Source organism: Austrofundulus limnaeus, unplaced genomic scaffold, assembly GCF_001266775.1.
Source record: "Austrofundulus limnaeus strain Quisiro unplaced genomic scaffold, Austrofundulus_limnaeus-1.0 Scaffold11, whole genome shotgun sequence".
NCBI classification, from domain to species: domain Eukaryota; kingdom Metazoa; phylum Chordata; class Actinopteri; order Cyprinodontiformes; family Rivulidae; genus Austrofundulus; species Austrofundulus limnaeus.
In genome coordinates this window covers 3,865,280-3,877,336 of record NW_013952413.1, presented here as the reverse complement: position 1 = coordinate 3,877,336, position 12,057 = coordinate 3,865,280, and the positions used below count along the sequence as shown (strand labels likewise).

General features: G+C 42.7%; 1 protein-coding gene across 1 annotated transcript in view; it reads right to left on the bottom strand.

The window, feature by feature from the left end:
- foxp4 (forkhead box P4) overlaps nucleotides 1–12,057 on the bottom strand; it is a gene marked incomplete at both ends in the record, with an annotated part of 28,975 nt that overhangs the window by 9,179 nt on the left and 7,739 nt on the right. Inside the window, 5 exon segments of the mRNA XM_014002076.1 lie at nucleotides 169–358; nucleotides 3,587–3,685; nucleotides 5,777–5,875; nucleotides 6,662–6,863; nucleotides 9,085–9,223. Of these exon segments, the coding sequence (XP_013857530.1) occupies nucleotides 169–358; nucleotides 3,587–3,685; nucleotides 5,777–5,875; nucleotides 6,662–6,863; nucleotides 9,085–9,223 (729 nt within the window).

Sequence of the window (12,057 nt, the reverse complement as noted above, 5' to 3'; positions counted from 1 at the left end):
TCTCTCTCTCTCTCTCTCTCGCTCTCTCTCTCTCTCTCTCTCTCTCTCCTCTCTCACTGGTGACCAGAGCAGCTTTATAATTGGAGCGGCCATGGCAGCTTCCCTGCTGACTGCTCCTTTTAAATTACAAGCTCCACTGCCCTCCGTAAACCCTGCCCTGCCTCAGACAAAGTTTCTGCCGCTGACAGGCTGAAACGGTCTTTTCGCGACGTGGTTTTGTTGAGCGTACGAAAATGAGGTGCATTTGTGGGAGAACGTTGCTCGACCCACCTGTATCTCCAGCTGCTGGACCACCTGCATCTGGACTCTGCACTGAGCGGTGCTGCGGTCATCGAGGGCGTGCTCATTGTTCAAGTGCCTGAAGGGAATGAGAGACACAATAAGACCGTATTAAAATGAGAGYGCAGCTTATAGCCCAAAGGGTTATTCTAATGCCAATTTGCAGCTCTTGAACGAAAATGCCTGTGAACTCAGCTTTCCCCTCGTTTGTTTAGACTGAGTTATAAGCTGTTTCAGTGCTACAAAAATAAACTCCAATCATGGAGGATCATCATTTTGTCTCGTGCAAGGCCACAGCAGCTGTGTTTTGTGTGTGTATACTTCAACAGTGCTTAGCAAGATGCGATCCAAGACAACCACCTGGATATGAGCTCATGTGTTATCACACAGCATCTTATCTTAAGACTCTTAGTTAAACTTCACTCCACCTATTAACACCCGTGAGTCACATGTAGGTGTGTGTATGTGATTGTGCATTGTGCATGTGCGAATGTGGATGCTGTGCATTTCCTTAAACGTATCAACTGGGATCTTCTTGATCTTTCCTAAAGTTAAATGTTACCTGTTGCAGATAGTAAAATACAGTTTAAATATGAACAAACTGAAGAGCTAACGGTTAGTTTGAGTGCTGCCAACACACCTAATATGAGGGTTGAACGGCCTCTTCAGCAAGTTTACAAAACTATACTTAGTACAAAATATAAATGTGGTCTTGGCAGATTATTTCCTTGTTGTAACAATGATTCTTGGTAATACAGCTTATAGTAGGCACCTGACTGGAAGCACCTGGGTGTAGCAGAAGCTCAAAAGAGTCAGTAGAAACAGAAAAATAAGCTGTTCGGTAGAGAAGATTTGGCATTTTTTCATGTGCACAAAGCACATACACAGCTCTACTGTTTATCCTACAAATGCATGTTCCTTACAAATGTGGCGCCATTTAAAAGGTAAACTAACATGCTTTTCAACATTTATTGTTTGATTGTTTGATTTATTGCCCAGGAGCATTGTTACATCAAAGAAATAACCTACCAAACTAAATATTCCTTCCTTGATGTGCTAAGTTTAATTAATCACCCATTCTTTCAAAGCAGGTGAGTTGAAACATGGAAGCATCTAAAACATCCAGGAAGTGGCCCATGAGGACCAGAACTGTGTAAAGTTTCTTAATAGTGTTTGCTTTACCTGCAAAAACATGTTGGATTTTTATTTATTGTAAGATTGCAGAATTAAACTGTTTCTCAAAATTGAGGCTGGTAAAAGAACTAATATGTAAGATATTGTCTGTTTACAACCTCTCCACATAGCCCCACTTCAAAAAGGTTTGACTCATTTTTTTAGCTTGTGATCTCCATTAACCTCATTTTTTTAAACTTGTTTACTAAAGGAAAAAAGTGGTTTTCCATGTTACACTAAATCTGTGTGTGTGTGTGTGTGTGTGTGTGTGTGTGTGTGTGTGTGTGTGTGTGTGTGTGTGTGTGTGTGTGTGTGTGTGTGTGTGTGTGTGTGTGTGTGTGTGTGTGTGTGTGTGTGTGTGTGTGTGCGTTTGAGAGAGAAGTTTAGCAACTTGAGGCGGAGACTCAAAATGAAACAAAAACAATGATGTCATGGCACGACTAATCTAGGCAGATGGATGGCTCAACACAAGTGCATGATAATAATAACAAAAAACATGATCTCACCCTCTCTCTCACCCCTTTCTATAACTCACTCACACTTTTGTCCACTCTCCCCCTTCCCACTCCCCTGCCCCCGCAGCTCCCCAAATTCCTATGATTCACACATCTTCCAACCAAATCCCCTCCTCCCCTCTCCCCCTCTTCTCTATAGCAGGGCCATAAACAGTAGCCGTGTTTTTTTCCTCTTCTTCTTCTTCTTCTTCTTCTTCTCTCTTTCTTTTTTTTCAGTGTGTCCCGACAATGAGGCTCTGTTTACTCCGCGGAGTACTGGCAGACAAGGCTTTAACCCACATTACACCCAGCTTCTGCGACCACAGCCAGAGAGTATTATACCAGAGGGCAGGGGAAGAGGAGGAGGAGGAGGGCAAAGTAAAGAGAAGAGAAGAAAGACCTGAAAAAGTGGAGTGTCTCCCCTCCTCTGTTCTTCCGCTCTATACCCCCACTTTTCCCCCTCCTGAGGCGATGACTAAGGCTCGCTGGGAGGGAGGGAGCCGTTGGACTGACGGCATTATCTGTCGCTGCCTCTATTTTATTTCATCTCTCCCAGTACGCACTCAAACACACACACACACACACATGCTTTTTCACTCCAGTGCTTGCTCTCCTTCCATCGGCCCCGGGGCTACGTGAAATGAGACACCAAACAACAGCTTTCCTCTCCAAACTTTCCCAGCCTGCCTGCGAGCTTTGATCTGACTGTCCGATGCCATCACGATCCCCACGCACCCTTTCTCTGATTATCCGAGCGCTTGAGTGAATACTTATTTCATCACTCTTGCTAATTAATTTTTCTACTGTTCAAATACATACAAGCTCCATGCGGATAATGAGCGTAAGTTTGTGCAGGGCTTCCTCAGAAGCCTTTTGTTGGAAGCCATGCGTGACAGATACGGAGGTAGGAGAACGTCAAGACCTGAAACTACTTCTGCATCATCAACTCAGAGCAGAGGGAGGAGTGGAAATAAAGCAGAACAAGAACAGTTGCCCGAGAACAAACAAATGTAATAAGACAGTAGCTTTTCTGATACACCCTGCCTTAATGTTGTAAAAAAAATCWGGTGCGAGAATCTTTAAGAATACAAAGAATTTTGCACATGTGGTAAGTGAACGTGCACCGGTGTGTTTTTGCCTGTGTGTGCGCACACATGAATGTGCCTCTGAGCAAAKGTGATGCAACAGATTGCAACACGTGAGTTAGAAAATCAGGAAACCCCACTGAGATGTTTGTGACTGACATGTACTTGTATTGTGGAGGAACAAAAAAAAATTGGTTTGTTCTTTAATTTTTGTTAACTTAGGATTTTTTTTCTTATTGCAGGCAATATCTTTCAGAATGCAGAGCTGAAACAGAAAAATAAGCAAATGTATTTAAGGGTTTATAAACTATATTTATTTCTATTTTTAGTTTGGGGGAAACAAGGGGAAAATTTAAGAAATACTGATCCCATGACCTACCATGGGAATCATAAACACACATTTACAACAAATCTTTTGAAAGTGGTCTAATTGTATGATATTATTACAGTAAATATACTGTTTAATTGGGATGTATGTGATGCCCCAGAGAATAAAAGTATAAAACATTTCCACTGTAAATCATGTATGTCTCTTGTTGTTGACTGTTTACTCACTTGATGAACTGTCCCATGTCCTCACACAATGCTTCGCAGCCGGGCCACTTACACTCTCCATGACCGTAAAGGGGATGGGAGCTGCTCTGCTCCTCGTGACTGTGGAAGGGGGAAGAAAAAAAGAAAAAAAAGTTTTACAAAAGAAAGTTAAACATTTTACCAAATTATGTTCATAAAAAAAATCAAAATGTCATCAGTTGTTCAAGCACATATGCAAAAGAACTAATAGTAACTGCATTGGTTCAGCCATCAAAGTGTGGTCAGCTGTGATTAGTTTGTGCAGATTTCAAAGCCAAGACCAGAGAAAGGAGGATAGAGCAGAGTGGGGTTAGTTACAGAAGCCAGGCAAACAAGGAAATCAGTCCAACAACCTCAGAGCCACATTCTCAAGTCCATGACCTGTCTCTCCGCCTTTGGTGTGTGTGTGTGTATTTTGCACGTGTTTTTGTGCATTAGTGTTGATGCATTTTCTCCTGTTTCAGGAGTTGACACAGAGCCGGCACAGGACCAACCAGCCATGACTGATTGGTGGTGGTTGCCGTCATGTGCTGGTTGTTCTTTTGTGGTGAGTGTGTGTTTCTGTGTGTGACTCCGTTCGACTTTGTGAGTGTGTATGCGTATGCTTCTTTACATGTGCAATGATGAAAGACTACGCCAGGTTTGGTTTGGACACATTCAATAACCGTATTTGTGTGTCTCTCTGTGTGTGTGTGTCAGATCCAGTAGCAGATGTGGTTCAGACCTGGAATAGTGCCGGCAATTGCTGTCTCCACGTTTATTTACATGACTATGGATATGTGTATTTGTATGTGTGTATGTGCGTGCGTGTAAACTGGGATGGGAATTCTCCCAAATCAACATCAGAAGGTTGTCTAACAAAAACCATTTGTCTTGCAGATGGAAACATGTCTCTCTGTCTGTCTTTCCCCCTCTTTCCTGATCAGATGTGCAGGCTGGAGTGTGTCATGTATTTGTGTGTGTGTGTGTGTGTGTGTGTGTGTGTGTGTGTGTGTGTGTGTGTGTGTGTGTGTGTGTGTGTGNGTGTGTGTGTGTGTGTGTGTGTGTGTGTGTGTGTGTGTGTGTGTGTGTGTTGGCTGTGGTTGAGTCAACTCAGAAGCAGCTCAGACAGCAGACATGACAAACTGCTGGTAACCACATTCTCCTCCACATCAGCCATCCATTAGCTTAGCAGGCTAACACAGTAGTGCTACCCTCTTTGTGATCCTCTGTTGGAATAGAATCAGCTCACTGCAGCTGTAGTATTATAGTGTGTGACATTCTGGTTTGACTGAACCTTTTTTATTGCCTGTGCCCCCACTCTGACCCCCTCGGAAGTGAAGTCAGACTTCTGGCTGGACAAAATTTCTGGTGGCAAACTGTGACTCAGTGCTAAAATACTTCAAGATTTATCTTGGTTTCATTAATCCTGTTTAGCTCAAATATGGAAGGTATAAAGGAAATAAAATAAGTTGTGATTTTACAGAACTTGTCAGTGCAAAAACACTAACAATTTGAACCTGTCAAACTTCTGATAGCTCAGGACACTGGCTGTTTTCTGCAGGATTGCACCATGTTCACAAGCATACACTGTGAGTCAGTACACATGCAGCACACATAGAGAGCTCTAATTGTAGCTATAGTTCTAATAGTCTTGTTTCAGTAACCAGGAGACATCCAGGTTATAATTCTATTGCTTGTGTGGAGTCATGATGAATCAGATGATCCTTCAATCTACCCAAGAATAGATGTGGATTTAGACTGTTATACCTATATCAACAAAATCAACCCGGACTACCTGTCCATGTGGCCCAAGTGTTTGAATCTGTGTCCTCAATCAATCCTTAGAGTTTGCACAAGTATTTAGAAATGATATTTTTAACAGTATCTACAAAATCACCGTTTACAGTTTATGATTTGTTTAAAATTTTTGTTGTAGAACAAACTTTAACGTTAACTTTCCAAAACCTCTTATATTTTATAATCTTTAGACGTTCTATGGCTGATACATCAAAACATTTGCAGCCTATTTTTGTCTTCTTTCACCCAATGTGTATCCCACTACTGTAGGATCTGTGGTTTTCAGTCGAATCTCCCCAAAGTACAGAGAGAATACCCAAACTCTTGTTGACTAACATTTGCTTGTGTATGTGTGTGTGCATGCGTGTGTGTGTACATGTAAATGCTACTCACTGGCTGATGGGAGGTTGACCGCCTTTGGAGTAAAGAGGGACATGGTCATCTCCGCTGTCTGCCTTGGTGAAGGAGGATATCCACTCAAACAGTCTGGCTCTTAAAGACGAAGACAAGCCCATGAGCAGCCCACACGGCCATGGGACGACAAAACCACACAGTGTGTGCAGTATAAATACAGCCTGGCATGCGTGTTCTTGATAATGTAGGCACTGTGATAAATGCATGCTCCTACTCGGGCAGTGTGTCAGTGTTACCAGGTGAGTTTTAATCGCACATTAATGCCTATTGATTATCTATAAATTTTACCTTGTTTGATATCTGCTGTTCAGAAATGTTGACACACTCCATGTCTGAGGACGACACTTTTTTATATGCATATATGTAACTTGCTTAATATCAACATTCGATGACCTCTAAATCCTAAATGGGTCAGATAAAAAAAAAACTAAACAGTTATGGATTCTGTGTGTAGAGCCTTTCGAGWAAAAAGACAAAAATCAGCTGTAACTCTGAAAACGTGCTCAAAGTGCCTAGATAATGACCACACAAGTATTCATTTCTGGACTACAGCTTCTTGGCCTTTTAGGCTTATTCTCCTCACATTTTCCCCCATAACATACTAATATGACATGTCAGTATTAAACCCAACGCATCTTTGATCAAATGTCCTGAGAGATGTTAGTTTCACAAAGACGTGTGGAGCATGTGAATATTTTTACAACTTTGCGTGAATGAAAAAGAGTAGCTTGAAGCTTAAAGGTTAAAAATACCCCCAAAAAGACAGAGTAAAACCGCATGAACGAGAGATAGTGAATGTCACACAAAAAAAAAAAAACAGGAAGGAATTTAGCCTGTTGAGTTTCTGATTCAAGCCACCTGTACCTGTCTCTCTTTGGGGTGTGGCTCTGTCCATTGGGCAGGCTGTGAAGTGGAATGTGAGCACTGGCAGCTTTGGGGAAGGCTGAGGTAGAATTGGAGCTGTTGGTGCTCAAGTCTAGGCCCTCGGCCTGTTTAAGGGCCTCCTCTGTGCTCGGCACCCCCGACACCTCCTTCCATAGCTGTTGGAGGTCTGACGGACACATTGCTGCAATAGAAGAATGCAAAGGTAACTCAGCAACAGATCACATTTACCTTACTGAACAAACACAGGCAAATGAGACACTAGACTGTTTGAATTGAGGTCATGCAAATAAAGTTCAGACGTTAAACAACTAATCAGCAAAATAGTAAGAGTCTGATTTATGTTACCCTGCAAAATAGACACTTTTTTAGCTATTAGCCATTTCAAATGTTAGAGTTCAACAACTTCACTGCTCCTGTCACTCTCAGAGACACTGTGAGCACTCTCGCTTCTCATTTAGAAAGACACCTTGTCTTATTAGCTCAAAATAAGAGTGTAAATAAGTAGGGAGTTGTGAGACTTGCCAATAAAGACTTCATCAGCTGCAAGATTTGTGCAAAAGAAAGTGTGGGTGCACACTTTGACTTCTCTTCTGATTCCAGCTGTGTTATTTCTGGTCCAATTTCACAGTGAAAGAGAGACGCCTAAAACGCCAAAACCTTCTCCAATGGATCTTAACACACACTCACACGCACACACACATATGCACACACACATGCAGAGACCTCGATGCAATCCAAATATTATGTCTGCTTTGTCTGCATTCTTCTCAAGCCCCGCCAAAACAAAAGTTCTCACTCTGGAAGAATGAAGTTGGTGTGTGTATGTGCATGCGCGCGCGGATTTCTGTGAATATTTGTGCGCGAACGTGCGTGAATTATTCAAGAAACTAAACGGAACTGTGGAGACAGAGAAGTGTAAAGTAGTTTGGGATTGTTATGGTAAGAAACCCAAATCACATGAGTCCATTTAATTTCAAATAAATAAGCAATTTTTTTCCATAAACCATATGGAAACGGTTAACTGACAAGTGAAATGCAAATAAAGAACGTGAGAAAAAGAGATTTGTAATTAAACAATAATGAGTTTGTAACCATTCAGRTTTAACTTTTTCCAAAAATCCCTAAAAAAGTACAAATTATTTGAGAAAATGGGAGTTGCCCTGCTCATCCAGATCAGGATGTTAGTTTGTTTTTTCGTCTTGTCTGTGGAAAAATGAAACATGGAAACGTGTCCGGAGCGGGATCCAAATGCATGAAATCAAATCAAGCAGATTAATTTGTTTAAATACAGATAAACAAAAGAAGAAAATTCATTCAGTCTTCTTTAGGTTTGTGGCCAAACACGTCTTCCTTTGGACTAAAATCTCAGAACATAAACCACAGAAAGACCACTCATGTTACCCCTGTACCGCCACAACAGCCCATTGAGATGGGGCAGTAGAGTGTGCATTTGTGTGCGCAGGTGTTTGTGTATGCGTGTTTGTGTTTGCGTGGCATGGCTGGTCAGAGGAATGCTCTGGCTCACGCCTGGCTGAGCTGCCACAATGGACCAGCTCTTTCACACTGCAGGGAAATTCCAGTCTGATACACATGGAGAACAAGAAAGAGAAGGAGAGCCGAAGCCAAATGTTCGCAGCATTTCTGAAAAACTACACTCTCCAAGCACAACTTTTGTTTTTGTGAATCATCACCATAATACCAGTAAATCTACTTATCCTTTGCTGGATCTTTGCATTTTGTRTCCAACTGATTCGAGATGAACTTTTCCAAACATTCTCAGGTTCGGCGGAGCCTAAATTTTGTTATGTCTGACTGTGTGTTTCTCTGTGTCCCTGCATGGGGGGGGGGGGGGGGGGGGTGAGAGATCAGAGCCAGAGGGAAGGAAATGGGTCTGTTTGGTCAACTCAGTCAGCGCTTTAGCAATGTTACGGGCACTTTAGAGCCCCTAAGGCATTCTCCGTGAGTGAGATAGTGTGTGGACGTATGCGTGAAGCGTCACTGTGCACACACAAAACAAACGCACACACGCACATATGGGCAAGGGCGAGCCAGCAACAGTCAACATTTATCGTTCTGCAAAGTTTCAGAGGAGAGGAAAAAATAACGCCTGCAGCAGAAAGATGAATTTTCTTGTGCCTGGCTAATCTCAAGTACAAACACACACGCACGCACACACATCCACACATCTCTGAGCACGAGGCTTAGTGGCATATTTTACCTATTATCCAAATGAGTACTTTCCACAAACCCACCAATCACGTTTCCTTTTATCTTTTATAGGCTGATTAACTTAACAGGCTTCACAGGCAGCACCGGGCACAGGCCTGTGTGTGCATGTGAGCTTGTGTGTGTGTGTGTGTGTGTGTGTGTGTGTGTGTGTGTGTGTGTGTGTGTGCACAAACCTTGCTGAAGAGACTGCATGGCAGCGGTGGGCTGCAGGGGGACCAGACCTTGTCTCTGGAGGTTGAGGATGTGTTGCTGCTGAAGCTGCTGCATCTGGATCAGCTGCTGCTGGAAGGCCAGCTGCTTACTGCCGATCTGCTGCTAGCCAAACGACAGATAGAGGGACAGGTTAGAACAGTTAGATAACGTGTACACAACGTCTGCTGCTTGATGCCGCTGACTAGCCACATAAAAGGAGCTGAAGCTGCGCGGACCTTCAGGAAGTAAAAAAAGATTAAGAGGCGGTGAAGAGACAGTAGAGAGGACTTCATAGCCTCTGGTGATAATGCCTGTGTGTGCATCATGTTGATAAATGCGCCCTCCCCCTCCTCCCTCCGTTCCCAATCTGAAGCAGACCTGGTCTGCACTGTGCTACTTGAAGCGCCCACCTCAGCCTGACCCTGCACAACCAACCCCAGAGAGAGACGTACTTTATCTCCCACAGATAACTGGTTGAGCAGAAAAACAAATAAATACAACTCATCATTTTGTKTGTGTGCGTATGATAACTCGCAGGAAGGACAAATGAGTCACTTCCTTTCAAAATTGGTGCCTGGGGAAGAGAAGTGTGATGGCAACATGTTCGTGGATGTTTGAGGTTTGTGGAGTCCTGACAAGACACACCTCTGAACCTGATAAATTAGTTCTATCTAATAAAATGTTGATAAAATTATTCCGAGACCAATTGTTCATAATGCCTGGATCTTTTTATATTACTGTTTAATAATGATGGGGCTTGGAAGAACACTTTACTCACATGTTGTTTATCCTCCCATCCAATCATTGTTTCCATTGCACAGAGAATGGAGCTGTTTTAAGATGAACTACGTGTTTGTGCACGCTTAAACTGCCGCAGTTGCCTTTGTAGTAGAGTTTTCAGGGTTGGATTTAGGGAAGAGAGATAAGTAGAGTCAATGCTGCTGATCAGTCTAGTAAACCAACTGGAAGTTCTTTTGGATTAGGATTCTTTAAATAAACATTTTCAAACCTTCAAGTAAATCACCTAAAGCTTTAAAATAAAGAAAGAAGCATTAATTGAAGGCATGCATGTCATTCACCACTTTGCGTGCCAAAGTTCGAAGTAAAGATCTTACACAACCAGTCGCACTTATTGTATCTGCCTCAGCTACTACCATACTAAATTTAAGGTTAAAATCTGCAACAAAGACTGATTTCTAATCGTTTGTGTGGCTATATTCAATTGGATTGCCTCCCAATGTTAAAAAGTTGGAGTTATACTGTATATACAAAGATGACATTCTGAGTGTTTCATTATTAATCCATCCTCCRGTTTGTGAAGCTTTTCTATTGGATAACAAACAGATAAACATGACTGCCCATTTTCATGGTGGCAAGTGATAAATAATAGTCTAAAAACAACGAGCTTAAAAGAGGACAAATAATAAAATAATAATGCAAATTGAGCAGTTCCTTTTCATGTTTGCAGTCTAACTGAGATTAGATCAAATTGTTTAATTACAGAGCAATCTTTGTGCTGACCCCCCCACCCGACTGCATCAGTGTGAACAAACAGGAGTGTAAATTGGTGAAGTCCTTTTTGTTGTTTGCGTCCAACAGTCCTGCAGAGACAACAGTTGCTTTCTCCACGTTGATACATGTGTGCAGAACTTAAAACTATTCACCTCTTTCACAGAGCATGTGTTTCCGACACTGAAAATCAATGGTATGTTCAGGAAAAAAGCCAGAATTAGTTGCAAYAATCTGGTTCATGAAGATCCCACTGTTCTGCTTGATGCAGCCATTTCACCCCCTCCCCCCCACCACCACCCTTTTCTTTCTGTCCAGACCCTCCTGCCCCTTCTTTTCAAACTTGTCTGTCCATTTTATTTCTTCCACTCCCTCCTCTGTCTCTCATTCCCTCCTGAGATATGACCACAGTTCGTTCAAAACACACACATTGTGTGTGTGAGTGTGCCTGTGTTCTGTTTACATTAGCCGTGGCTGAGTGGCCAAAGCTAGCGCAGTAACAGGCTGTCAATGTGATTTATGAGCACATCACACACTGTCTGAGCCTGACAGTCACACAGACACACACACACACACACACACACACACACACACACACACACACACACACTTGCACAGGCGCTCTGAATGGACATCCAAAGACACACAAAAGCACGTATCTTTTTGTGATGGTCAGAGTCACTTCATTAAGCTGACTCCTGACCAGTCCCAAATGCTTCGGTGACACACAAAATGCTGCCTCAACACGCACATCCACACTTTCGCTTTCAATGCACCGCTTCCACAAAGCCATGAAAGTGAAAAGGAATTACAGCAAAAAGAAAAAAAGGGCAAAAAGGTCACAGCTACTGATGTACAAACACTCCAAAAAAGAAAAAAAAAGAGAATTTATTTAACTCCTCATTCTTCCGTTAGCTACAGTTTTGTTCGTCTCCTCAGCACAGCTAGTTTGAGGCCTACAAACACATAAACATTTGTCTCAATGTCCTAAAACTTCTACCATACCTGACAAAAAAGAGAGATGGGACTAACTACAAATCTACTGTTGTTTTCATTTTCATCCAGCAGCTACAAAAGCTGCTGCAGAGAACCTTAGTCCCATCAGCTGTGTCCAGCTCTGCAGGGAGCCATATTCCCCCAGGTGGATGTGTTTGAGCAGTGAACCGTCACACGTCAAGCCTCTCGCTCTCTGTCGGCGTGTATGTGTCGCTGTATGACCAGTGTTTGCACTTGTCTCATTGTTACAGGACAAGCAACCTGAAAAGTGGGACAGTGGCAGAGTGCGGGGGAGAGAGGAAAGCGCTTTCAGACACTCGCTCAACATGCAAGTCAACCACAACTGGTTTGCTTTGGTCACGGTTGAGCTGCTCGACCGCTGTCAGCGAGGAGCATGTGGGCTTCGGTGTGTGTGTGTGTGTGTGTGTGTGTGTGTGTGTGTGTGTGTG